Source organism: Typopeltis vanoorti, chromosome 26, assembly GCF_054136105.1.
Source record: "Typopeltis vanoorti isolate ZY-2024b chromosome 26, IOZ_Tvanoo_1.0, whole genome shotgun sequence".
Lineage (NCBI taxonomy): Eukaryota > Metazoa > Arthropoda > Arachnida > Uropygi > Thelyphonidae > Typopeltis > Typopeltis vanoorti.
In genome coordinates this window covers 16,378,926-16,393,663 of record NC_143574.1, presented here as the reverse complement: position 1 = coordinate 16,393,663, position 14,738 = coordinate 16,378,926, and the positions used below count along the sequence as shown (strand labels likewise).

The 14,738-nt window shown below is 35.6% G+C and overlaps 1 protein-coding gene across 2 annotated transcripts in view; it reads right to left on the bottom strand.

The window, feature by feature from the left end:
• Nucleotides 1-14,738, bottom strand: part of LOC150092360 (protein phosphatase PP2A 55 kDa regulatory subunit-like) — a 164,303-nt gene that overhangs the window by 57,818 nt on the left and 91,747 nt on the right. For both annotated transcript variants that reach the window (XM_090415159.1, XM_090415158.1), the window contains exon 7: nucleotides 4,313-4,574. In XM_090415159.1, coding sequence (XP_090271285.1) covers nucleotides 4,313-4,574 — 262 coding nt within the window. The remainder of the gene's footprint in view (nucleotides 1-4,312; nucleotides 4,575-14,738) is intronic.

Below are 14,738 nucleotides of genomic sequence, written 5' to 3'. Positions count from 1 at the left end.
CGCAAATTCAATTTACAAAGGCCCAAACTCTCAGTCAAAATGTTGTGCACAGTTGATTTTGAAATCCCTAATCAATCTCACAGACGATTTCGGGTTTTCATCGATGAAATCATGCACTTTTTGGATGTCAACTTCGCTCAGTCCAGTTTTTGGACTGCCCGGCTTTTTGTCGTCCTCAAGTGTCTCATAACCACTTTGAAATTGCTTAAACCACTCGTAAACTTGAGTACGGGATAAGTATTCATCACTGTATGCTTTTTGAAGCATTTGATGCGTTTCGGTAAAACTTTTATCGAGTTTAACACAAAAGTCTATCGCAGTTCTCTGTTTGAAACTCGTTTTCCGAACATTTGTCAAAACACGCTGTCACTCTTAGCACTATAACTCGGCTTCCAATGAAACAAATGTCATAAACAGTTGACACAACAATAATGAAGGTTGCCGCTTTCGACAACAAAAAGATACGACAGGTGGTGCCACTAGTTTCTTCTATTTTCAAAAAGTTTGGTTTCTTTTTGAACAGAGGGTGTATGCAGTATGGAGAAATTTTTCTGATTGTGCTACTGTGACTACTTCCATAAGGATATCTCCTGAGTGCAGTTTCTTTATAGATTGTGGAGACCCTGCTAATCCCTCTATATAAAGAAGGACGACATATTTCCAACTGATAGTTCCCTAGCTGAATGCAGGATTATACATACATACATCTTCAAGGCCCACTCTTCCTAATTGGGTTGTGGGGATAACAGCTGCAAGAACTTCCAATGGTCACGATCCTCTGCCACCAAGCTCAGGTGTTCTGGTGGGATTCCCAAACGTGTCCACCCAAGGTTTTGGATATAATCTATCCAGCGAATCCTTGGCCTTCCACCCTCTGGCTTGGCAAAGAGGGTCTACTGAGGGAGCCTCTCTTGTGGCATTCTGACTAACGTAACCATGATCTCTCAACACGGAGAAGCAGCGGTTGAGTATTGAGGGTTTCCCGAATTGCAGAGTTTCTGACTCTGTCGAGTTTTGTCAGCCCCGCAACCCCTCGAAGGAACCTCATTTCAGCCGCTTGGATTCGTGTTGTCCACATTCTTTCGGTCATTACCCAACTATCATGACCATAGGTGAGGATGGGGACATAGACGGTATTGAAGACAGCCAGCTTTGCCTTCTGGCTTAACTCCCACTTCAATACTACCGAACGGCCAAGCTCCCGCAATATTGAGCTTGCTAAGCCAATTCGAGTATCTAGCTCTACGTCCCATTTTCCATCATTCGTGAATATGGACCCAAGGTATTTAAACTTCTCCACCTGCCTCATTGGGACTCCACTTACATTTAGAGTGCGCTGGGATGGTTGTCTTGAGACCACAAATGTTTCAGTTTTGGCCACACTGATCTTCATTCCGGGATCTGCACAAAACAGCCACAAACCTATCCAGAGTCTGCTGGAGGTCATCTGTGGAAGAGCTAAGCAGAACTAGGTCATCTGCAAAAAGCAGACGTCCAATGCTACATTTTCCAATTCTGACACACTCACTGCCTCGGCTGTGCCTATCAATCCAGTCCATAAATATTATGAAAAGGAGGGGTGACAGAACACACCCTTGGCGGAGGCCAACGGAGACTGTGAAAGGTTCAGGCTTTGTGCTGTTTACCCTGACACAAAACTCTGGGCATTCATACAGGGACTTGATGGCAGCTAATAGTTGATCATCCACTCCATACTCCTGTACTACTTGCCAAAGCTTATCCCGAGGGACCCGGTCATATGCCTTCTCCAAGTCCACAAAACATGCGTAGACATTCTTGGCATATTCCCCAGATTTCTCAAAGACTTGCCTTAAAGTGAAGATTTGGTCAGTTGTGCTTCTACCAGGACGAAAGCCACATTGTTCTTCCTGGAACTTTGGCTCAACTATGCTCCTGCACCGTCTTTCCAAGCACTTAGCATACACTTTCCCAGGCAGGCTGAGCAGAGAGATGCCACGATAGTTACTGCAATCCTTCTGGTCTCCCTTCTTAAAGACTGGTATTATTATGCCTGTCTGCCAATTCTTTGGTGCTCGCCTTGATATCCAAGCAGCCTGACACACTACAGCCAGCCAGAGAACACCGCCTCGATTTAAGGCTTTTAGCATTTCGGGCCGAATTTCATCATTGCCAGCAGCCTTGCCCAATTTTAGCGATTTTATTGCTAAATGGACTTCTTCTGCTGTGAGACTAGTCAGTGCCCCGATCTGCACCTCTTGGATGTCCACAACTGCTGGGCCACCCGGGTTAAGAAGGCTCTCAAAGTATTCCCTCCATCTATGGAGGATATCCTTCTCAGTTGTTAAAAGTGCACCATCAGAGGCATTAATTGCTCTTGCTGAGCACGATTTCCTCCCTCGAAGGCGGCGGATGGTCTGCCAGAATACTTTGTTTGCATTTGCATAGGATGAGTCTAATCTTTCTCCAAAGGATTCCCAAGCCTTTTGCTTTGCTGTCTTTACTGCCTTAGCAGCAGCTTTTCGTGCCTCAGCATACCACAAACGCATATCAGGTGACCTGACTCTAAGCCACGTTAGGTAGGACTCCTTTTTTGCCCGGACAGTTTTTCGGACTTCTTGGTTCCACCAAGGTGCCCTTTTCTCACTGCCCATTGCCACGCCGAGCCGCTTTCTGCTACACCATGAGAGTGCAGAGGCAGTGACAGTTGTTCTGAACAACTTCCATTCCTCCTCAACATCTACAGTATGCTTGGGAATCTCTTTGAACCTGGAGGAAATGTCATCTGCAAAATTCTTCCTCACAGCCTCATTTTCCAATGTCTCCCATTTCATGCGGTATAGCTGCTTAGGCCTACCAGCGTTGATGGTAGCATCCGGTTTCTGAAGCCGTAGAGTGCACACAACAAGGTGGTGGTCAGTTGACAGGATTAAGAAAATAAAATACCAAAGTAAGAAAATTTCTTTCTTTGCTTTTCTATTGATGATTCTATAGTTTCTGAATCTGGCATGGGTTTGTTTAGGGGGGGGGGTCCCTGATATATACAAGAGGATGAAAAATTATTTATACCCAAATGGAGGTTGATTCAGAATCAGAGTTCACCACAAGCACCATGGGCATCACTCTTTGGCAAGTAATGACCACAGTTTGGAGTGGGGAGTGTCATGCCAGGGCTACCTTGGATGCTATACCAGCACCACAGGAAATGTTGGACCCTGCCACAGACCGCATGGGATAGGAGGCTTACTGCAACACCACTGACCCTTATAGGCTTACCTATAAGGATCAGTGGTGTTGCAGTAAGCCTCCTACCCCATGTGGTCTGGGGTATGTAGACAGAGCAGGATCCTCCTTTTTGAATGTCCACAAGACAGAAATATAAGATCTGACAATACTGGAGTCTTGACAGATAACAGATTAATTTGGAGGAAAATTGTTGATAGAAAGTCAGTAATGATGTAAATTTTTTTCATGTAGTACTATCATAATATCATCCCCCTCCAAGGGTGGTGAAACATAACAGAATAAGCAGAGATATGGGGAAGGGGGGACCAAGATGAATAAATTTATATGGAATAAGAGAAATTACTCAAAACACGAAACTAGCAGTATAGGGGTTGTTGGGATTAAATGTTTATCAGGATAAACAAACTAGGAGCATATGGTTGTCAGAATCAGATCAGAAATAAAACAGTTCATCAAAGACAAGAAACCACAAATATGGGAGTTGTGAGAAAAATTAGAGGAATAAACAAATAGCATCATGAATTGCAGAATCATATTAAAATGAAAATATTAGAAAAGGAACTTGACACTCTTAGCAATTAAGAATGTGTAAAAATAGCAAATCTAAGGTGATATGGCCACATAAAAGAATGAGAGGAGAGAGGTAAGCAAGAGGTATTTGATGTCAAGGAGAAGAAGAAGATCCAGATCTACAAGGATTGAGGCAGTCAGTAGTAATTCCTTAGAAGACAAAAACATGAGATCAGACAATATTTGAAGCGAGATGAGACAAATAACAGATTAATTTGGAAGAAACTAATAATGGATCTTAATTATGTGGTAGTACTAAAGTATCTGTATATCTCTTGAGGATACGTTTCAGGAATAAATATGTATTCAGTCATCAATATTAGAGGGTGTCATAAAAAAGTAATTAGTTCATAAAATCATTAATAAATGTATACATTTTCTTTCTCAAATTTCAAAACATTGTACAACAATTAGTTTACATTCATACGATAAATATACCGAGAAGCAAGTCACTACTGACTGTCATTTACAAGCAAGCTACTATTATATTCTTAAAATATCTTAAAGTATTACTCACTTATCTGTGCCGTTCCAGCAGCACTCAAATTTGTCAAAAATACAGTCATTTTCATATAGACTACATAACTTGGAACGAAGATATTCATGAACTGGAAAACATTCTATTGGTTTTGTGTCCATATTGATGTCCCAAAGTTTCACTGTTAAATAGTCCCTAGAGATCATGTAACGGCCATTTCTACTAAATTTTACATCTGATATACTAGAAATAATTTCAGAAAAAAAACTTCTGTTTGTGGCATCCTCAGGTTCTTCAAACACTAAGAAAGAATACAAAAACCAATATAACACTTATATAATAAACATTAAATTTAATGATTAAATTTGAGATTATTATGAATATTAAGGGATACAAATAATTTAATGATACACAAAGAGTTGTATGACCAGTGGTGAGCTATAAAGGGGCTCGCGCGAGCCCTTTGTTACATTTTTCTCAAATTTGCGAGTCCCTTGTTGTTGTTCTTTACTTTTTACTTAAAAAAAAAAAAAAAACCATAATTTTTTGAAATATATTAAGCCACAAACTCGTTCGGTAACCTAACAAAAATCAGTCTATTTGGCAGTGTATAGATTATTTGGAATTATTGTTTCAACTCCTCTATAACGAAAGTTTAAAAATAAAAATAAATATGTAATTGTATGGCAAAACTACAAGACAATCAGATGTTTGTAAAACTGTCATCAGCAGGTTGTTCCACTGGACATTAGTTTTGTGTTCATCAGTACACTGACGTATAACAGTTGTTTGTGTTTAAAATTTCAAAATAATAATAAATTGAAAAACTGTAGATTCAGCAAATTTTATTTTTACAATTGTAAAAGTATTTTTACCTGTGAAACATGAAAAGACAGTGAAATTTATTATATTAAATTTTTTTGGGAAAAAAAATAATGAAAATTGATTCTGCTGATTCTACTGCTGTGAAAATGAAGTCGAAGATGAAGTACGAAGATAATATGCACATTGATTCAATGAATATGCAACAAGTTGGAGGAAAAAAAGAAAATAATTTACCTGATTGCCGGAACAAGAAGCATCGCATTTCTAAGTGCAGTATGTATAAGTGGTTAGAAGTTAAAAATGGTAAATTAGGATGTCGCGTTTGCTCAAAATATAAAAACTTAAGTGAAAAAAGTTATTTTATCATCAAAGGAATGGGTAGAAATGAAAATGGAACTGATTGGAAACACTACAGACTCAAGAAAAGCATCTTTGCATAAAAAGTTATCCAAACATAATGAATCATTTGCTCATAGTAAAATCATAAAAATAAATGAAGAATGTTGCAAATTTATATTACCAAATTTAATTTACAAACTAAATGAAAAAGAAATTTTGACAACTTGTTTGTTTGTTAATCGAGCTCCAAATTAAAAATGGTATACTGTTCTAGGATTATCATTGCACTCTAGATTCTTATGAATTAGAACATTTTTCTAAACAAATAAAATTAGAAATATTCTCCAAAATAATAGAAAAAAAAAAATGCAAAATTTCTATAATAGCAGACGAATCGATAATGTTGTCAATTCGTCTGCTATTATAGAAAAAAAAAAGTGTTTTAGTTATTCACATACAAGTTGAGCTCACTGAACCATGTATGATTTTTGTGCAGAACTAGAAAATACCACTGTGGAATGTATACATGCTACTTTAAATTCATATGGATTTTCTGATAACAATTTAAAAAATCATCTTATTGCAGTTTGTTCTGATGGAGCTAGTGTAATGCCAGGAAACAAATCAGGTGTTGCAATCAAACTTCTACAAAAATTTCCCAACATTGTGATTTGGCATTGCGTAGCTCATCGTTTACAATTAGCATTAGACGATTCGATAAAAAACATTAAAGAAATAAATTATTTTGAAATATTTATGGATAAATTATGTGCTTTTCATCATCAATCTCCAAAACAGCAATGAGAATTAAATACAATTGCAAAAGATCTTAGTATCGAAATTTTAAAGATCAGCTGTGTGTTTGGACCACGATAGGCAGCTTGCAGTTTATGAACAGCTCTTACTGTGTGGAGAAATTACCCAGCTTCATGCAAGCATTTTGCATCGAATGATAAATATAAGGGCTTATTAAACCGACTTCTCAATTTGAATGGTTAAAAGATCTAGCATTAATGATTGAGATATGATAATTCCTACAGGAATTATCATATCTGTCAGAAGCTCTACAAAGTTGCAATATAAGTATTATAAGGGCTAACTCCTTAATCATGCGAAAAATTAATGATTTTAAAAATTCTATAGGTTCTTGTGAATCTAAAATTGATACCATGTTAAAATCAAAACAATTTGAAGGATTAGCGATTGAAAGCAAAATTAGATTTCACAAACTACCATGAGAAACATTACTAAACTCTCTCATAATGTTTTTAAAAGATAGATTAATGCAGCAAAGAAATTTCAAACTTAAAAATGAAAATTATGAGGATTTGGAAGATGAAGAACTCAAAAATATTTTAAATGTATGTTATCCTGAAACATGGAGTACGGAAGAAGTTACGTGTCCATGGTTAGAAGGAGGGAAAAAAAAGATAAGATCTTTAAATTTTATTTTGAAATATGAAATTAAAATTAATGATTTTAGAGATTTAGCTTTGACTGGAAAGTTACGAAACGAAATTCCCAGCACGGCGAAAAAAGCCAAAGCGATTATGGCAACAATTGCAGTTTGCAGCGATGAAGCTGAACGAGCTTTTAGTGTGATGAATCACATCGTAATGACGAAGAGATCTTCTCTCACTATAACATATTTCAGATTTAATGACAATATGTATAAATGGGATTGACCCTCGATTGAATTTAATCCGAATCCCTATGTCAAATCTTTTCTAGAAAATCATCGCTCGGCTATAGATCCTCCTAGAAGAACACAAAGACGTGAAGGAGGAAATGGCAGCTGTTGTCATAAGTATTTCCTTAAAGTAATTGTTCGTAAATGTTAATCTGTAAAGGAGAGAGTTTTTTCTGGGTAAATGTGCACCAGACAGCGTTTTTTTTTTTTTTTTTTTCATGTAAAATCGTCTCAGAGTTTCAAAAGTGATTTTATTAAATAAAATATTATAGTTACTACCATTTTACAAATAAGAATTCACTTTTGATAGTCTCATATAAATAAATAAGACTATAAAATAATGCCCCTTGATTGGTACCGGTGATTATCACTTGAAGTATAAAAACAAAAGAGAAATATGACATATTTCAATATTATTGTGTTTAGATAATATTTATGTATTATTTATAAATCGTTTGTCATAAAAACTTCTATCGCAAACAAAACAAATTTATTTTGTTTATAAACATCCCGCGAACATCCATTAGCGTTCACAAACATCCCTCTGTGGGAATGGATGTTTGTGATTGTCTCTGGAAATACTAATGGTGGCAGTCGGCGATAGATGGCATTGGTGTAGTTAGTTTTTTTTTTTTTTTTTTTTTTGCTGCGAGCCCTTTGTTAAAATTTCCATCGCTCACCACTGGGTATGACACTGTAGAAATGTTTATTTTTAATTTATCAGTTAGTAAATCCTGTCATCAATTGTGCTAACTGAAAAAATAGGCTGCAAGTGGTATCAAATTTCTATACTGAAATTTAAGCACATAAGATGATGGATGAACATAATTTGCTATGATAATTCTCCTCTATTCTTAAAAATCAATGTTAACTTCCTCAATAATTAAATGAACTGTGTATTCATACTTCTATTTACAAAAACTAAAAAGTTTAATAATACTAAGATAATTAAAAGAAACCACAACAGAAATTCTTCTTGGAAAAAAAAAAAAAAAAAAAAAAAAAAAAAAAATCGCATCACTTATCAGGTAGAAAAAATATGCGACTTAAAATATGGCATTATGTTTTTTTTAACTGCATCTGGACTTCTCTTGAAAGCTTTTTTTTCCCCCTAAATCTCTTCGGCAGACAGTTCCTTATCCTGAAAACTACCTCTCTCTATGAAAATAACCTTGAAAAAAATCATAGATTCTCTATTCATAAGAGATACAAGAAAGTTCAGACTTGTTTGAAATTAAGGATTTCATCATCCAACACTACATGCATATGGATGCGCTGATTATAGAACAAAATTAAAAACTAACTTAAAAAAAAAACGGGGGAGGGGGAGTGATATATGTGTCAGCTATCAAATTATCGACCCATTGGTCAATAACTGTCCGACAGTTTTGATGACAATAGTACACTCCACTCTCCTATTCATTTGAAACTTTGCAGTACACAACAAGCTTCAAAATCTTCTATGAGTGCCTCAAACACAAACAGAGACGATGCCAATCCTCAATAGGATGGAATGCTACATTCCCACAGCAGGAAATATCAAAATCGCAGAAATTCAATGGGTGGAGGATCTTGCCCTTCATCAAAGCCAGAAATGAACTCTTAAATAAGCTATATGGCCAATTTCCTTATGAGAAATTGAAGGAACCCTATAGTTCTTTATAGTTATGTCAATGAAGGACTCATTAGAAAACCAATACAAACTGAATTTGCAATTCATCAGGAGTGCAAGAAGCCAATTCAGTTGATGAGTTATTATAGTGCCAGATTTCTATAAGGATAATAGTGAGACTGCACATGAATATAACAACCAATATGTGTTTCCTTATGAAAATTGAGAATTGAAGTCTCACCTGGCTGACAATGAATGAGGTGACCCAGAAAAAAAAAATCTTTTATTTCTAACATGCAGATCTTCAAGACTAACTAAATGAAGAACCACTGTAACAAATATGGTATGAAAATCAGCAATAAAAAGACTATGAAAACAGGTAGGAATATAAAAGCATCAACTGCATTCTCAATGAAAAATCTATAGAAGTAAAAACACTTTGGCTAGAAGTTTACTGAAGATGGCAATTAAACATGGAAATAGAATAAGCAAAGCTAACATGGTGGGAAGCTAGATGAATAAATTTATATGAAATATAAGAAATTAGCCAAAACAATAAGCTAACAATATATAAAACAGTCTTCACATCAATTGAAATCAAAAGACCATAGCAAAGAATATGATAATGTTATCTCTCAAGAATGTGTGAATATAGCTAATCTTATGATGATGATGAAGATTACATAAATAGAATAGAGGTGGGGAGGATAGAAAAACTGGTGCAATGCCAGGATAGCAAGAAAAAGGCCAAGATCTAGGATTGATGCAGTTAATAGTGGCCTAGAAAGCAGAAATGTGAGATCTGACAATATTAGAGACATTCATTCATACAAGTGCCATCTCTGATCCAGAGGTTGATAGCCATGGCCTCCACTTATTCCTATATTGTGTATTTCTAAAGATAGTACTTTTGCCTGTCCAATGCCCTTCACAGAGTGATGTCTTGGTTGGCCTCTTCCCTGGAGTCATATTGGTCAGTACTTCTCTTAATTTTCTCTTCCTGATCTCATTTAGTAATCTTTTTTTGGTTTGCACCTTCAAGTATCTGGTTGTCTAACTTTTCTATCCAGTTAATCCACATCATTCGTCTTAGTAACCACATCTTTAGAGCCACCAATCTTTTTTTTTTTTTTTTTTTTTTTACAATCCCCTTCCCTACAGTGGTCCATGGTTCTGAGGTATACAACTTTGCAGAATATACACAAGTCAACGGTCATATTCTCATATTTATAATGACTTTTCTGTTGGTATTTGTTTCCTATTAAGAAAGGCTATTTATTGGCTATTTGTATTCTTTGATTTCTTGTTCATATTTTCCATCATTAGGGATTTTACTAATTAGATGTCTCAGATATATAAATCTATCTTCTTGTTCTATGGCCTTTTAAAGTTATGTTTAGGTTTTTATCCAACACTTTACCTGCAACTACCATTGTGTTTTCTGTGTTTATTTTTAGTCCCAAGTTATTGTATTATAGCTATGTTAGTTTATTAAATATATTTTGCAATCTTCATTTTCAGTGGTTAGTACTGTGTCATCTGCATATCTTAGGTTATGTATTTCTTCCATCAACTGAAATGCTTATGTTCTTTGATTTCTTGAAGGACCATTTCCGAGAAGATCCCAAACAGCAACTGATAACACACGTTTCTGTCGGACTCCTCTTTCTATACATATCTATTGTGAAAACACATCGCTTATCTTAACTGCAGATTGTCAATTCCAGTATTTTTTTTTTTTTTTAATTTCTTATTATCTTTAAATCTTTGGGGCTCAGAAGTCCCATACATTTTCCAGGAGATAGTGTCAAATGCTTTTTTCAAAATCTATTTTGAAAAATGCATTTGATTTCATTTTTAACTAAATCCAGACCTGGCATTTATTTTTCTATTTAATTTAAGTGCTTTCTGTACTTCTTAGAATTGGAGGACTATTCTACTTCATTCTCCTTATTAGATTATCGATATTAACTATTGTCTGAATATAGGTATTTAACGTATTTCTCTCAGTGTTATACGATATATGATATCCCCCTTTTTATATATTTAAGTTTTGTTCCTTTTCTTTATAAAAGGAGCACACTCGAAAGTAAACTTAGTCTCCTTACATTTCTGAATTAGTTATTTCTTTATTTACTTATATCTTTATTTTTCTCTCTATCTCGCTTTTTTAAAATAAATGCATAATTTCATCCATCATTTATTCTAATCAGTTTTCTTTATTTTCTAGAGGTATTAGATCTTCTGATGTTTTTAGCATTATTTCCTTGAAATCATTAATATAGTAGTAATAAAAAATCTTAATTTTTTATTACTACCAGCACTAGAGTTTTAATGTCATACTGAGTTTTTGAAGCTGTTTTTAATCATTATAAAAATCAGTTTGGCTCCATGTCAGGTCCCCCAAGGCCCTTGTAGAGTCTTGGATGATGTTTGAACCAAATACACTTTGGTCACTTCCTTCTACTAGTCCAAAATATCCCACTATATTTTCATATTTTACATTGCCAACATGGCATTTATATCACCCATCACTATCAAGGGCTCATCTGTTTTAAGCTTCCTGTATCTTTTCATACAACCTTTCAATTTTGTCACCTGGATGGTCATATATCAGTAATATGCATAAGATTGCTAGTCTCTGAGATGGACCAGAATCCATTTAACAAATTTGAAGTGTAACAAACTAATAATAATATTATGCTGGATCCTTCAGAAAGTACTCATTGAAGAAGGGTACCTTCTGTGTCATGTAATGCCTACAAACTTATCTTTCCAGTACATTTAATGAAAATGCACTTACAACATGAAACAGCAGCCTGTTCCACATGCTCACAAGTCAAGAAGAACCTAGATCTCACATACTTCCTAACAATACTCTTATTTAGCTTTGAGAAATAATCTCGAAGTTCTACTTCTATCGAAAATGAACTGAAAAATCTTGTATCTATATTATAACCCCCCCTATCAGTTGTCTATCACATTTCCTATTTATTTACCTCTCTAACTTTAAAGACCATATTTTTTCAATCTATCCTCATAACACAATTCAATAGTCCAGATACCATCTAGGTTACCTTCTGTAGGATTCTTTTTAATTGTCACTCATCTCCATGGAACCCAGGTGACCATATTTGAACATAATAGTCTAGATGTGTTCTTAACAATAAAATGAGAGAATAACTTCTTTATTTCTACACACTAGTGTTCTCAACACAGCAGCTATCTGATTTGAGACTTATCTTAACAACGTAACCCTTTAAACTTCAACTCTGTCCACTATCATCCCCAGGAATCTTGCTTCAGGGACCACCTGCAGAAAATTCTCATTAATAGAATACTTTGCCCATGATGTTTTCATTTTAAAACCTTACACTTGGCAACACTGAACCGATACTCATTTGCCTATTAGACCAGTCTATTGAAATCAGTCTGCAGAGATTTTGTATTAGCTATATCCCTTATCCTTCTGAACTTTGCATCATCGACAAGTAACATATTACAATAACCCTCTACACATCCCCAATTTAAATAACTGTCTGATAAAGTCATAAATATGGCATCGATAAAGCTGCTCCTTTATCCATGCTACAAGTCTATTTTGTATACCCAGTCAGAGTCTCCTTAAGTAAGTTTGCATAACAGCTTCTCCTGTGGAATCCTTTTATATGCCTTGCAAAATCTAGAGGTATCATGTTATTTCATTTCCTTCTGTCCAACTCTGTCACTATTATAGAACTTGAGCAGATAGATGTTTCCTACAGAGAATCAGTGATATCTACTCACTTCAACCAGCCCCTCTAAAACCTTAATGACCACTCCAGAAATGCATTAGGCAATAACTGGGTGCTTCTGTCCTAGCTCCACCCTTGTATAATGAAATTATCTTGCTCTTCTTCCACTATTCAAGAATTATGCTCATGATGAAACACAAACTGAACAACCAAGTCAAAATTGTTAATTCTCTTGAAAATTTCTTCAGCACTCATGTTGATATCCCATCCAATTTCACTGTTTGGTTTACACTGCATTCTTGCAATGCCTCTTAACTCATCTGCTTCTACTCTTTCATCTAGTTCTCCCTTGGCATCCAGAAAGCTAATAAATCTGCCTGGAATATGTTATTGTTATTATATGAGAACTCTAGAAAGTCAGAGGGAGGCCATACATCACCCAAACCACATATCATACCGTCTCTTAAATTCATTCACACTAGATTCACTCGCCATTTCAACAGGCAAATTGTTCCACTCACTCAAAGAGAAAAATCTTACTCCATACTGAGATATACTTTAGTATACCATACTAAAGTGATCACTCAGTAACTTAGCTGTTCCTTCACACTGTTCATTTTCTGAGCTTTGTTGTCAACTTATCCTGGTACTGGATCCATATTTTTATTATTATTATTATTTTTTTTTATGTATGTAGTGTTTGTTTTAATGCGTTCATCCATTTAATTGCATCCCCAGAATTAGGAGAATAACTGACAGGAGTTAAATGGATGAATAAGACATTAAAGCAAACACTACATAAAAAGTGTGTCCAGTACCAGGATAAAAGTGATTGCTTTCAGATATCCTCTGACTATGCCCACAGCAGTGTACTGGTTAAGGGACCAGCACCATCCAGCCACCAGCTAAGAGAGCCAAAGTCAGGTGGAGGTAACTATGTGGTTCTATAATAAATTTAGTTTAATCCTTTATCCAAGTGTGTGCAAACAAAATTTGCGCTTGAAAGTATCTTCAGGACTGGGGTAAAGTCCTGAAGATACTACACCGGGCGACTCCTTGCAAAGGTGGAGCAAGCTACCAACACTCCTATCTCAGTATCTTCCATAATGCAAAACACATCTCCTTTTGGATATGTATAATGTTATGCATTAAGGGAAGGGCCACTATCCAGACTAGATTCGACCTTTATTGAGGTCTATTGAAGAGACCTCACCCATGGTTCTCACCCATGATAAGAGAGACATTATCCTACAAGATGATAATGCTCAACATCATCGAGCACATGGACTAATATCTTCAAGAGACTTTGCACATATGGAATGGCCAGCCAGGTCTTCTGACACCTTAATCTTGTTGAACATGCCTGGGATGGTCTAGTTGGATGTGTTGCTTTTCTCAACCCCCCCCCCCCCCCACACACACAAAACCTTGGACTTGTTGTGAGTGCTATTGCTATGAGGAGTGACCCCATTATTGAAGTACTTTGACAATCTCATTTTGACCATTATTTCAGTAACAAATGGATACATATTTATTTACAATTTTTGTGGGCATTTGTTTCACATCATACAGATTTGAATTACTGTAATTCTACTCTTCCCCCCCCCCCTTACCTATGTGTGAATCTCATCTAGGACAAAGAACTTTTACCAGAGCTTTTCAACTGAAGGTGAGTTAGCTAGTCTCATACAAAAAGTGGCAGGATTTTTTTTTATTTTTTTGCAAAGCAAGCAGACTGGCCATTAGAACACACGCAATTAACAGACAATACACTAGCCTCATAGCCTGAGTTGCTTTGCCCATACATTCAAATAAATCAAATCAATCTTTATTTCTTAATTTATGGAAACCAGAGTAAATGCCTAAAAAGTACAATCATTATGTGGGAATTACAGAAGCATTGCTTTAATTTCACATGCAAGCTATGTAGAAAGTAATCTAAAAAGACCAGAACCATATGTGAATACAGAAATACTAGAAGAAGAGACAAGTTGTAAGAGAGGTAGAGGAACTAGGGATCAGACAACAAACATGAGATGAATTTTGGAAAGAACAAGAGAATTTTAGAAGGAAGTATTAATCTATTTATTGGTTATAAGAAAGCTTTTGATAGTGTGGATGATAATAGATTGTAAAATATGATGAGAGCAATAGGAATATTTGAGCCTTTAATGCTAGACTGTCATCTATGTGACAACCAAGAAGCTTCAGTAAAAACAATCTTTGGAGGAAGAGTGTTTGCATGGATGGAGAAAGGAATGAGGC